The sequence below is a fragment of the Natator depressus genome, chromosome 7, assembly GCF_965152275.1.
Source record: "Natator depressus isolate rNatDep1 chromosome 7, rNatDep2.hap1, whole genome shotgun sequence".
NCBI lineage: Eukaryota > Metazoa > Chordata > Testudines > Cheloniidae > Natator > Natator depressus.
In genome coordinates, this window is record NC_134240.1 from 26,919,749 (window position 1) to 26,934,116 (window position 14,368).

The 14,368-nt window shown below is 39.4% G+C and overlaps 1 protein-coding gene across 4 annotated transcripts in view; it reads right to left on the reverse strand.

The window, feature by feature from the left end:
- The window catches only part of CACNA2D3 (calcium voltage-gated channel auxiliary subunit alpha2delta 3), an 869,947-nt gene that overhangs the window by 127,011 nt on the left and 728,568 nt on the right, over positions 1-14,368 (reverse strand). For all 4 annotated transcript variants that reach the window (XM_074957772.1, XM_074957774.1, XM_074957773.1 and 1 more), the window contains 3 exons: positions 12,353-12,448; positions 8,317-8,438; positions 7,864-7,944 (listed from right to left, as the gene is read on the reverse strand). In XM_074957772.1, the coding sequence (XP_074813873.1) occupies positions 7,864-7,944; positions 8,317-8,438; positions 12,353-12,448 (299 nt within the window). The remainder of the gene's footprint in view (positions 1-7,863; positions 7,945-8,316; positions 8,439-12,352; positions 12,449-14,368) is intronic.

The following is a 14,368-nucleotide window of genomic DNA, read 5'->3' on the forward strand; positions in this document are numbered from 1 at the left end:
ACCACACGATCCATTGTCTTCAGCCAAGTTCTACGATACAACTGCATTTGCTCCAACCCCTCAGACAGAGACAAACACCTACAAGATCTCTATCAAGCATTCTTACAACTACAATACCCACCTGCTGAAGTGAAGAAACAGACTGACAGAGCCAGAAGAGTACCCAAGAGTCACCTACTACAGGACAGGCCCAACAAAGAAAATAACAGAACGTCACTAGCCATCACCTTCAGCCCCCAACTAAAACCTCTCCAACGCATCATCAAGGATCTACAATCTATCCTGAAGGATGACCCATCACTCTCACAGATCTTGGGAGACAGGCCAGTCCTTGCTTACAGACAGACCCCCAACCTGAAGCAAATACTCACCAGCAACCACACACCACACAACAGAACCACTAATCCAGGAACCTATCCTTGCAACAAAGCCCGTTGCCAACTGTGTCCACATATTTATTCAGGGGACACCATCATAGGGCCTAATCACATCAGCCACACTATCAGAGGCTCGTTCACCTGCACATCTACCAATGGGATATATGCCATCATGTGCCAGCAATGCCCCTCTGCCATGTACATTGGCCAAACTGGACAGTCTCTACGTAAAAGAATAAATGGACACAAATCAGACGTCAAGAATTATAACATTCAAAAACCAGTTGGAGAACACTTCTGTCTCTCTGTCACTCGATTACAGACCTAAAAGTGGCAATTCTTCAGCAAAAAAACTTCAAACACAGACTCCAACGAGAGACTGCTGAATTGGAATTAATTTGCAGACTGGATACAATTAACTTAGGCTTGAATAGAGAATGGGAGTCATTACACAAAATAAAACTATTTCCCTGTGTTTATTCCCCCACCTCCCACTGTTCCTCAGACGTTCTTGTCAACTGCTGGAAATGGCCCACCTTGATTATCACTACAAAAGGTTCCCCCCACCCCCCGCTCTCCTGCTGGTAATAGCTCACCTTAAGTGATCACTCTCGTTACAGTGTGTATGGTAACACCCATTGTTTCATGTTCTCTATGTATATAAATCTCCCCACTGTATTTTCCACTGAATGCATCTGATGAAGTGAGCTGTAGCTCACGAAAGCTTATGCTCAAATGAATTTGTTAGTCTCTAAGGTGCCACAAGTCCTCCTTTTCTTCTACTGTAACCTTTGCTTTCTGAAATGAACATAGTAATGACATTCAGACTAGATTTTCAAAGCAGCAGCATCTTTTTATATAATTACTATTTAAACTCACTTAGAAAGGTCTTCTTTCAATGACAGCATCAGTATTTATTAAAATGCAATACAGAGATACTCAACAATCATACCTAGTATTTAAAATATCTCATATTAGCAAGGCACCATGTCGCTTTTGCATCCTGCGATATTAGACATGTAGACACATTTAACAGTCCCTTTGTTAATGTTTATTCTCGTACTCCTCTCTACAAAGCAACTAGGAGTAGATAGGTTCGTAAATTAGTTGAGAGATTTTAGATTGTACCTGATCTCACCCAGTAAAGGAAAAATAAGAGAATTTCTCTACTTGTATCCCAGAAGCCTAAGAGGATGGAGAATAGACTAAACCTTGGGTTTGACATGCCTCAAGATTCTGGCCAGCTCTGCTCAGTCCTTCGTCTTTCTGAGAGAGATGCACTGAGCACTATGCAGTTTACTGCTTGCTTATGGGTCTTTTGGCTGATGCTTTAAAATCCAAAGCACTGTATCATCTGTGGTGACACTAAAGAATCCCTTGACAATTTTTTTGTAAGCCAGAAATTTGCCTAATGTTCTTGATCAAAATTCTGTATCATTGTTTTGCAATGTGATGTGTATCTGTTAACGGCTGTCCTCCATCTCAAATGTGGCTAGATTGCAGTGGTGCTGTTTTGCATATTGGTTGTGAAGTGTTTGGGGACCATTCAGAATGAAAGGTGCTACATAATGTAAAGACTAGTCTATACCGTAGCATTTGGACCACAACCTGTATACAGGGGTGGGGTGAATGAAGGAAGCAAATCAGAATTCCTTCAGCTTCCCTAGGGAGGTGGCCTGTGGAGTGGGAGCTGTGCCAAACACCCTTGAAAAGGAGCACGCTCTGTAATGTTTCAGCTCTGATGACCCTGTCTTCATTCCTCCCCACCACCCCCATTTTGACTCTGTTTGACGAGTTGGGCACCAATAATGATACTAGATCTTCTTTTCCCTTGTATTTAGGAAGACAAAGGACTGGGCCTTCTTACTCCTTATGAGCAACTGGTCTGGGCCAACCGTTACTGCATTATCACTGCTTTCCATTTCTAAATGTCAAAGAACACTAAAGGCACCCCTTTGTCAAACGGCCAACATATAGAATCTACTGCCAATCACTTTGAAATTTAACCACACCAGAGTACAATGGTCCAATTTGTGTTAGTTCACCATAAGATCACATTGTTGCTGCCTTTCACACAAGCTGCAGAAGAGAAGCTCAGTCCTAACCTGTGTCATTCCTAATCAGCTGCGTTGCCACCAAAAATAAAATTCCCATCCAAAGTACCCTGATCTTGCTAGAATAAAAACAACAACAAAACCCCGCAGGTTGACCTTGCAGCACGAGCAATTTAAAAAATATGCTTTTTAAATGTAAATTCGATATAGAAATCACTGAGGGAACATAATGCGGAACACTAAGACATCTCTCTTCTGAATATAACTGCATTTTAACTACACGCCATATAAACATTTTGCAGGCTTATTATCCATATCTCTGCAGCAAATAAATTAAGCTTTCAGATTGTACACAAACACAATAAATATACCTGTATATTTATAAATACACATACAGACATGCCTAACTCAAATCTGCATTCATTTAAGTTGATAAAGTCTTAGTTCGCTAGCTGGAGTGAGAGGAATTTAAAAAGCATCTCATGCTTTTCTCCAGTATTCTCACTTTGGACTGACAGAGGGGGTACAGATGGTAAAGCAGCAGCAGTACTCAAATTCTGTGTGGCAGTGTTGCCAACCATTCTAACTCTACAAACTCATTGATTTTGAAGATCTCCTGCCATTATTATTGGATTATGCTTCCTCCATTTGGAATAAGCATTTCTGTTAGCATAGAACTAGATAAGTTAGCATAGATAAGGGGCCTATTATCAGTGATGCTCTTCAACAAAAGATGAAAACAAAAAGAGAAAGAAATACAAAGAAAACAGAGGGGATTGGATAGAGAGTAGCTGGAATTTTGTTTCTCCCCCATGGTTAGATATAAATGAGGTTCCTCTTTAATATTCATATATTTTTTGTTTATAAAAAAGACTTACTATTTTAGGGTGTTCTGCAAAGAAAAATGTTCTGGTGTAGTTTTATTTTCAGTCAATACCTCTGTGGTGAAGACAGTGATTTTACGCCAAAGGAGTATCTCAGTTGCTAGTGTGCTGTAATCTATTGACTTAATAGGAATCAGGAATATTTATTTCATAAAATAGAAAGTGTGGTTTTGGCAGAATTTAGACTTTACATATAAATTCTTTTTAAAATATTACCATAAATGACTTAGGAGCCCAAGTCCCATTTTCAAAAGTGACTTAGAACCTGACTTAGGACCAGATTTTTAAAGGTATTTAGGCATTGCTCTGCTCAGTGCAGCAACACCAAGCTGATTTCAGAGTCAAAGTCTCATTGAAAGTCAATGGGACTTAGGAACCTAAGTCACTTTTGAAAATGAAATGAAATTAAAACAGTCAGATAGGGGTTGCAACACTGTCGTACCACTGTCTAAATGCCTTTACAAATCTGGATCGTAGGCACTTAGAAGTTTAAGTCTCACAGGTGCTTTTGAACATATTACTCATAATCCTTTGCAAATCCCTGACTAAGTAAGTTGTACAGTGAAACCACAACTTCTAGTTGCCCACCACTTCTCCACTTCCCACCTTTTTATTTTTACAATAAGTAGAATACCTTAGTTCAGTGAGATCTAAAAAGTTGTACTGTAACTTGTTCCATGGGAAAAAATGGAATTGATAATGCCCATTTATGCTCTGCAGCTGAAGTATAAATAGAATAATGCATATAACTGTTGTCTCTCTGAACATCTGTTATTGTCTGATGGCTACTTCTAAGCAAAGTAGTTGCTGAAGATGCAGGGAAAAACTGAGTGAGTGAGTGGGTGAGTGAGTGACTGAAGCAGGAAGAATTGATCTTATACAATCTAGTGGCCAGATTTTTTAAAGCATACAAAATTGGTGGCAGATTTTTCTAAAAGAGCTCAGCTCCTATATAGGCACCTAAATGCAGTGGCCAGATTTTCAAAACATCTCAGGGCCCAGCAGCTCCCACTGAAAACAATCAGGTACTGAACACTTTTGAAGACCAGGTCTTTAATGTAGGTGCCTAGATGGAAACCTGTTGGGTGCAGAGTTATTTTGAAAATCTGGAACTAGAATTATTTCCCTGTTCAAATTGCCAGTTCAAATGCAGCACAGAGAAAAGGGAACCAAACTCAGATCTCTTGGCTGTTTCATGGCCTACATAAATCTATTGTTACATAAACAACACATTTGTTGAAAAGGGATTAAAGGTGGTTATGTGTGACATATCCCCAAAGCAAATCCTAAAGTGCAAGAAATGTCATGATATAGAACACCTGTTAATTATGCCCTTAAGCCCACCCAGCACATTTGCACTGATGGAGATAGACATTGGACTTTGATAAGGAACTTCATTTTGTCTCCAACTAATAAAGGAACATATCATACATAACACATCAGTATCCCTCATAGTACAATGAAAATCCTTAATTACATCTGCAGCAACATTAACCATTATCCACGTTGACATTTTTGCACAAATTAATTGTTCTCGTATGTTTTTATAAGAGAATGATGAATTTATAATTAAGATTTTCTGTTATGCTGTGAGGGAGAACAATGGTTTGTGTATCTTCTCATCAACTGGGGGCAGAAGGGCACTTTTCCTGTGACCTTGTGGAATCTGTTTTATCAGTGGGGATATGCTGAGCTTTAGAGAATAGTTGATAGGTGTCCCATTATTTGGCATATCCTTACTTTTCAGGGATTTGCGTGCTGGGGATAAGACTCATTTAACCAGCTTGAATCCCACTTAAACTATTTTTTGTTTGTTTATGGAATTTCCTGACTTACCTTAATATGATAAATATAGAGTGGTTTGGGGTAGTATGCCCCCTAACTTTCCCTCCAGTGGGACAGGAAAGAGAGCCAAAGGCATAGAAAGGGGCAGGGCGGGGTGAGTGTGTGTGAGTGTGTGTGCGCGTGTGAGTGCGCGTGTGAGTGTGTGTGTGTGAGAGAGAGAGAGAGAGCGAGAGAGAGAGAAGTGGAAGGAAATTAGTTTTATTTCTACCCTCCCCAACTCCAGCTCAATGGTTCCTGCATTCCTGTGGTGAGGTCGGCTTGTGTATGGCCACATCTGCTCTGCTGGGCCAACCACAATTCCTCAGGGTGGAAGAGCCTCCATGAAAGCTGCAGAGTACGAAACAGAGGCCAGAAAGCACCCTAACACTGGATTTCAAAAGTTCTCTCACCTGGGAACCCCAGATGCTGCTCTTTGACTGAGATGAGGTTCACAGCATAGACAGCAGCCCTCTTCCCAAGAGCAATATATTTCTTCAGTTCCATTGGAAACAAGAACCAAGAGGTGACCATCTTGCCAAGGGGCAACCTCACTTTGACATAACAAAGTATAGTTCTCAAACAGACTGCATATCAGTTGAATCAGACTCCCAGTTGGTGGGGAGAGAAAGAAGGAAGAGATCCCCATCAAAAATTAAAATCTCAGCTCTTAAAAACATTGATGTTTATATTTGTGTGCACTTAACAGCACTTAATGCCTTATACGCCTTCCTTAGAAGGCAGTCAAATACCAGCCACCCCATTTTACAAAGGAGGTAATCGAAAGTATGCATAAGTCACTTCTAGCAGAGCTGGGAACAGAGCCTAGATCTTTAATATGACAATCGCAACCTCTCAACTCAGCCACACCGCCTCTAAGAAAGAACCTGCCAAATCTACGTGCTTGGGTACACACTGGTTGTAACCACTAGACCACACTCCTCTTCCAAAGATGGGAATAAAACACTGTGTTTTGCTGTGTTGCCCACTGGCAAAATGAGTGTTGCTTTCCCCTTTAGAGGCTGCTCCACAGAAAAGCAGAAGTTACTTCAGACACTTAAGTGATAGAGACTTGGGCTTGGGATATGAAGGAGCTGGATTCAAATGCTGCTAATGACCCATGTAGTGGACTTAGAATTCCTGTTTTCCAAGTTTTTTTTTTTTTTAAGAAACTGGTGTATTTAATTGATAGTGTGAAAATATTGTTAAAACAGGATTTATAGTGGAAAACCATTTAAGCTGGCAATAATGGTGCAACATACAACAAAGTACAGGTGTTCCAATTTCCATCAATTTTCCACACACTTTGATGTCCCACACTGGCAGATTTGAAGCTTGAGAAATATAGCAGCAGAAGTGGTCTAGTGAAATGGGGGTCAGGTTCTAGTAGGTAGCCTGTGCTTTCAGAAATGGTAGCCATCTTTACAAGAAACACCTCCTCAGTTAGTAAAGTAGTGGTCACCTTTATTGAGTGTTAGTAGTACCCATCCCATCGGATAGTATCAGATCCTTTGTAAATGATGGGAAATAGTGGCCATTTGAGAAAAGGAATATTGTGACTAGAATGGTAAAGATAGGAAAAAACAATTGTTGATAACTTTGCTTACTTACAACCTAATTTCTTGAATTGTAGATTAGAAGGTGGCTGGCAATGAAGTTTAACGATATTGAATGTGTGAATGGTAACATACCAGGCATTTGTTAGTAAAAGACTTCTGAAAAATTTCAGATACTGGAGAGAAATTTCCAAAAGAACCAATTTTTAAATTAATTTGAACTCTAACCAAATAAGAGACAACTGAAAAGCACAGGTAAGGGCCTGTAGGGGTGGGAGAATGCTTGTGGGGAGGCAGAATTCCTCACCTATATTCACAGATTTTAAGGACCAAAGGAACCATTATGATGGTCACCTATTCTGACCTCCAGCATAACATCAGTCAAGGGACCTGAATTAATTCCTGCTTCACTTCCAATAACTGTGGCTGAACTAAAGCTTATCTTTCAAAAGAAAAACATCCAAACTTGATTTTAAAATTTCCTAGTAATGGAGAATCCATGACAACCTTTGGAAAGTTTTTCCAATAGTTAATTGCCCTCACTGTTAAAATTTGTGCCTCATTTCTAGTCTGAATTTGTCTGACTTCAGCTTTCAGCCATTCGATCTTGTTAGACCATTGTTTGGTAGACTGAAGAGCCCTCTATTACCAAATTTCTGCTCCCCATGTAGGTACTTCTAGATAGTGGTCAAGTCACTCCTTAACCTTCTCTTTGATAAACTGAATAGACTGAGTTCCTTAAGTTTCGCACTATTGGGAGTGTTTTCCAAATTCTGAAGAATGTGTTGAATCCTATTATATTTGAGAGATTTTTGTTACATTTGTTTTTCCTTAAGGAAACTCTTTCTGGTTTATAATTGTGAAGATTTGCTCCTACGAGTACTGAAAAATCTTTGCTGATTACTGCTGTGTTATTACTGCTATGTCAACCTAGCAGTTTACGGGGGGGGGGGGGGGAACGGGACTTGGGTACCCAACGAACACAGACTTAAGCTCTTAGGGAGAGGAGTCCTGCAAAGACCTAGGCTTTAGGGCATTCAATTGCACTTGAGATGTTTTCTTTCAAATTGTTTTTTCTGCATGTAATTTCCACTAAGTCAGAACAGTCTGAAAAGGTAAGGAATTCACACACTGCTTTCATATAGACATGCATATAAACAAACAATTTTACCTGCAACCACTGGAGATTTTCTGTCATCTAAAAGTTGAATGGCGGTACTAGCTGTCACCACATTGCTTTTGTTTGCTGTTTCTACAAGGTGTAAAAAAAAAAAAAAAAAGCTATTAAAATCAAAACATATTGCAGTGTAAGCAAGTTCAGCTGTAGATTTTTAGTTTGAAAAAAATACCAAATATTCATATGAATTTAATGCTCAGGAAAAGTGTTGTTTTTGACATTCAATTACAGCCTCTATTTATCCACAAACCTGGTACAGCACAGGCAGGGACACTGCAAGTTTCCCCACCGTGCCTGATTACAGGATTTGTGAACCTGGTGAAAATTTCAGTGCAGATTTCAGAAGATGAAACTCAGTTCAATACCCTCTCCTGAATATAACAACGTATGTTGGCCCTTCCCAATGTTATACATGCTTCAGTATTTAAATATGACAAAATTACAGACCTCTACTAAATGGGATTGAATAGACAAAGCTGCCTGGTAGCTGTTCGGCGGCTCTTCTGTACCAGAGTGGAAAATGATCAGCATTAAAAATATTCTCTTTATCTTCAGCTGTCAGGAAGTCTCTTGAAACAGAAGAAAGAAGAAAATATTTGCTGTTTTTTGTATATCACCAAAACTTTTCAAGCTTGACAATCTTTAGTCTTTGGGAAAGAAAATGTGGGTTCTTTTCTATATCATTTGTGCAGTAAAAGAGTTTAATATATCACTGAATAATTCTTGATATACTTGCAGTATCTTCTCAGAGAACAAATTTGGTAGCAACCCTGCTGTGTACAAGCTGAGAAGGGTGGGAAAAGGGGTAAAAAACTCAGCCAAAATCAAGTAGTACTTTGGAAAATTGTACTACTGTAGAAATTTAAAAAGATGCCTTTATTTCTAGCAACTTGTTCAAATAATGTTTTATTTTTTAAACTAGCTGTGTGTGGTGGAAGAGGTGTTGTAACGAGTGAGGGCAACTGTTTCAAGCAATCCAAGTTCAAGTCTTGAGTTAGGCCAACATGATTAATAACTGTTCTTCCCAAGAAGATATAGTGGGAGGGGTGAATAATGAACTTAGCTATATTCTTCCCCAAAACAGGATGTCAGGGAAAGGTGCCTGAGGTAGAAGGGAGGGGTCATATGAGAAAAAATGCAACTATCTTCTCCATGCTCATTGCTTTCCGTGTGCTGGATGAGGACACTAGCAGCACAAGCTGCAAGGCCACTGATTCCGGCTAACATATCTTCCACCAAACAACAATATTGTGTATTCAGATTAATACCATGCAAAAATCCTTAGTTTTCATAAGTATAAGTACCAGATTACCTTGCACAAAACACATACATGTTTACCTGACATTTGCAATACACAGAGCCTCTTGCAATAAGCTGCACTAACTAGAGAAAGTTTATTTTAAGAGAGCTCCATTTTAAGCAACACATGCTTCCAAAAATTGCTGCGTAACCTTTTCTGGCACTGAAATCAGTATGTTCCACACATATTTGCACTTGCATATTGCAATTCCTTAGAAATAGATCCTTAAAGATAAATCCTGGGTAAAGATGTCGTAGGGAGATCAAAATGAATACCTTCTGTCTTAAAACCTTTTCACACAACAATGATCCAGCTTTTTAAGTGATTTCCACTGTTGTCTTTGCAGTTTAATGGTGAGGAATATTTAACTATAAGAGAAGACAAGTATCTCTTCCTACACAATGCTGAACATTGCTCTAATGTTGATTTTCCCAGAATTACATTAAATATTATTGGCTCTCATAAAAGGATTGACATTGATCGCAGATGCTGGATGAAGCATAAAAAACAGTTATATTGTCAACATGATTTCCTAATAATATGACACGTATTCAAATCGGTAAAAATTAAGGGCATTTTCCTGCTGCTGCTGAAGTCAACAGGAGTTTTGCCATGGACTTCAGAGGGAACAGGACTGGACTCTAAGTAAATACAAATGTATGTCAAAGTTATGGACTGAGGGTTTTTTTTTTTTCGTCATTGTGGTTATTGTACAGGATTAGAATAGAACTATGTGAGTAGATAGCTAGAAAGTTGACTTTTACTAGATAATTCTGTGTGGTTTTACTTTATAAAATCTAAGCTCTAAAACACCAACTTCTGTCTCATGCTAACTGTGGGAATTAATCTATTGTGTACAGCTAACCTCTCAAGTTTCTGTCTGAATTTTTATCTCTCTCTTATATGTACATGGTGTAAATAGTACTATCATGTTGCTATAACATCTTTGCAGTTATGCCCAGATCCCCAAAATAACTTAGGTGCCAACTCCTCCTTTAGATGCCCAAGTCCAAAATGTAGGTGATGCTGAGATGCTCAAAATACCTACTAAGCTGCTGCCTAACCCTGGAGATGCTTGAAATCCCTTAGGACCTAAATTTCCACTGTTTAAGTCCTTGAGGGGCCTACATTTCTGCCTCTGGGCATATGCACTGTTGCCTCAGTCCTGGCCAGTACCTATCTTATGCCCAAGGTCCAGCAAAGATCCTCAGACCAGGTGAAACTAGACATTGTCCCACTTTGCTTGCCTGGAGAGCCCAATCCAGTAGGTATGCTCAGAGCACGCCTAACTACACACAAAACAGCCAGGGAGGAAAAGAGAACTCCTTTATAAGCACTAGCCCAGTTGTTAGGGAACTCACCCAGGACATGGAAGACCCCTGATAATGAGCAGGAATTTGAACATGGGTTTCCCACCTCTCAGGTGAGTGCCCTAACAACTGGACTATAGAGTCACTCACTCACTCTCTGGCCCACTCCAGAGAGGAGAGAATGAGAGAGAGCCGCACCAGAATATCCCAAAGTCCAGTGAGCTAAATATTATAAGAGAGACTGCTGCCTCTCCTCTTCACCTCTTCCTCCACCAGGCCATTTTGGGAACAGTTTGGATGTGCTAACACCATTCTGGCAAGAAACAGCTTAGGTGACTGACTCCGGGACAGGGTTTATGGCTATGGATCCCAAGCAGAGATAGGCACCTCCCCCCAGCCCAGACGTAGCACCTAACTCCTTGAGAGGGGCATGGCTTAGTACTTACCCCTCTTCTTGGCATGTGATATTGGGTATTTAAGGCAGCTCCCTGCCTAGTGTGCCAGCTTTGGTAAATCCATTTCTTAGGTGCCTAACACTCCCCATTCATTATATAGGAAGCCTGGGTGCCTAACCTAGGGTCTGTGGATTCCACTTGGTGACTAGGCACCTAAAAGTTAGGTGCTGCAACCTCAGTATTGCAACACCCTAAGTCCCTTTATGGCTTTGGGCCTTGGGGCCTGATCCAACTTACACTAGTAAATGGAAGGACTCCCACTGACTTTCATATGTGTTGGACCCTTTTATGGCAGCTTTCTTCAGAGAATCTCATTGGGGGTATATTATATTTCCCCATTTTAAACAGATGGCAAACTGATGCACACAGCGTGTAAGTATCTTGCCTAAAGTCATGCAGCAAGCCAATGCAAAGATGGGCATAGAGCAAACATTTCCTGACAACCCTGCACTAATCTCTAAACAACACTGCCTCACCCCAAACATTCATATTACTCATACTTACTAAGTTTTCCACTTACTCAAAGTATAAAACAATCACACTGACACTAAGTTATTTAGAAAAAAGTCCAATATATACAGATAAACTGTTTCCCATAATATTCAACATGATTCTATTGTCTATATTATCTAAGCTTAATATAATTGGTGAAGAATTATTTTCCTTTCTACACTGTGCAATATTCAGTATTAAGGAATTTTAAAATGAGCATTGTGTGGCTTTTTTTCTCTTCCAAATTTAACTTTATAAAATACTTGAAGAGCATGGTTGAATGGCATAGATTATACTTTAAAGCCATAGCAATCCTCTGTGCAAGTATCTCACGGTAGACTGTGATAAGAGACCATGCTCAACCTATATACAACCCTTCAAACTGAAGTATCCTTCCGTATGTTACAAATGACATAATGCATATCTACCACTTTGTGAGCCAAAGGCATTACAGAATAAGCAAAATTAAAGTTTTGATTTAGCAATATCAGCACACTAAGTGTTACAGACCTCCAGTTGAGGGAATTCCACAACTGGGATGAATAACTGCTGGAAACACCTAAAGACATTTGTTTTGGGGTGGGCTTAAGAAAAAATTGCATGATTTCCTCCATCTTCTGCAGCTCCAGTATCATCTTAGTTTTGCAGTGAATAATCAGGATGTGATTTCTAACTCCAGGAGGGTGGAAAAAAGCAAACATATGGACTGAAAAAAAGGCCCCTATTATAGCTGATATGCAGGTGAAAAATATTACACTAGTTTCAAAAGTTACAGAAAAATCTAAAGAAGACTACAAGAACTGTTCTTGTTTATTCTATGTATTCAGCTTTGCCAGTGTGAAACTTTGGGGAAGAAAAAAAGAGCATATTTCCTAAACATTTTCTTGCCTACCCATCTGCTCCTTCAGCACAGTCATGTGACTTACTGATTAGTAAGTTGCTCTGGTCCCACAAACAGGTTGATACGAGATAGACCCGTCCGGGTTCCAAGAAAGGCAACTTCCACTCCCTTGTCAGAATTTCTGAAATAGAGCAGCACACAAGCAAAGATAAACATTTCCAAACAATAAATAGATAGAGCTAGTGAAAGAGAATTTTTGATCTCATTCCTCTTATTTTTGAATTTATTGAAAGATATGTTCATTTTTGTTAAGATAAAACACACATACAGTTTGAAAAGTTATTTGGCCGCTGCATGAAATCTGTTTCTTCAAGATGGATTTGTGTGGTGGAATTACCTGAAGACTGGGGGAAGAACGGGAGTGGGTAACTAGCAGTATAGCTCCTCATGGTCACTCATCCTGATCCTTGGCTGAGATAGGGACTACAAACCCTGCTCACCCTCTGCCTCAAATATAGTGCCCAACTATAAAAAAGGGACATAAGGTCAACCCAGAGAATTACAGACCAGTCAGCTTAACTTCAGTGCCCAGAAAGATGATAATCGAGCAAATAATTAAGCAATTAATTTGCAAACACCTAAAAGATAATAAAGTGATAAGTAATAGTCAGCATGGATTTGTCAAGAACAAATCATGTCAAACCAACCTAATAGCTTTCTTTGACAGAGCAATAAGCCTTATGGATAGTGGGGAAGTGGTAGTTGTGGTATATCTTGACTTTAGTAAGACTTTCGATACTTTCTCACATGACCTTTTCATAAAAAAACTAGAAATACAACCTAATGGAGCTACTATAAAGTGGGTGCATAACTGGTTGGAAAACTATTCCCAGAGAGTATTTATCAGTGGTTCAAGCTGGAAGGGCATATCCAGTGGATCCCAGTTTTCAAGTACATAAAACGCTGTTACAAGGAGGAGGGAGAAATAATATTCTCCTTAACCTCTGAGGACAGGACAAGAAGCAATGGGCTTACATTGCAGCAAGAGCAGTTTAGCTTGGACATTAGGAAAAACTTCCTAGGTGTCAGAGTGGTTAAGCACTGGAATAAATTGCCTAGGGAGGCTGTGGAATCATCATGATTGGAGATTTTTATGAACAGGTTAATCGAACACCTGCCAGGGATGTTCTAGATAATACTTAGTCCTGCCATGAGCACAGGGGACTGGACTAGATGACCCATCAAGGTCCCTTCCAGTTCTACGATCATCTCTGAGGATTTGTAGGCACTGGGTTCACATTATCACAAAACCAACTACACCTTTGGCCCTCCTACCGCCAGCGTCCAATCCCCTATTCCTCCACAATGAACTGTGTCTGTAGTGGCAGAGCAGGTATAAAAGGTGTATAGGAGTCTCCCTGTATACACCCTCTGAAGTTGCCTTCCACACACGGAGTGAAATAGCTGTAGTTCCATTGTGTTGGAGGATTCAGAAGACCTTATTCTGCTGTGCGAATTTTACCCTCAAAGCTTAGGGTATATTAACACAAGTGGCAATCATAGAACATCATTTCTTATCTCTCAAGAGTAGACTGGCTAACCCCAGCTGGTTATCAGTTCAGTGCACAATATAAGCACAATTAATTTTATAGGTAGAATAATTAAAACACTTTTTCAGGCTGGATTTTTGTTGTGTATTTTTAAACTAAATTTTAAATCTTTTTTTAACATTTGACTTAAACAGAACAAAACTTATATTTCCATGGTATTTTCTCTTTTCACCCACAGTTTCCTAAAAACGGAGATGGAAAAATCACAATCCTAGTAATTACAAACCAACCTCAACTAATTACCTCACTGTATTATATGTGGCTTTACAATAACAGGCCTTTTCATACAACACAGAAAATTGTACAAACTTAACCAAATCTCATCTGGATAGTCTCCAGAATTCCCTTTCTACAATGATAGCTCACATAGGCTTTGCTAATCAAATTACCTATTTCCCCAATATATATCACATTTCTCTGCATAATACTATAGCTTAAGTGTATCGTATGTAGTGTAAAAGCTCAAATAAAGGAATAGCTAATGCACTGTA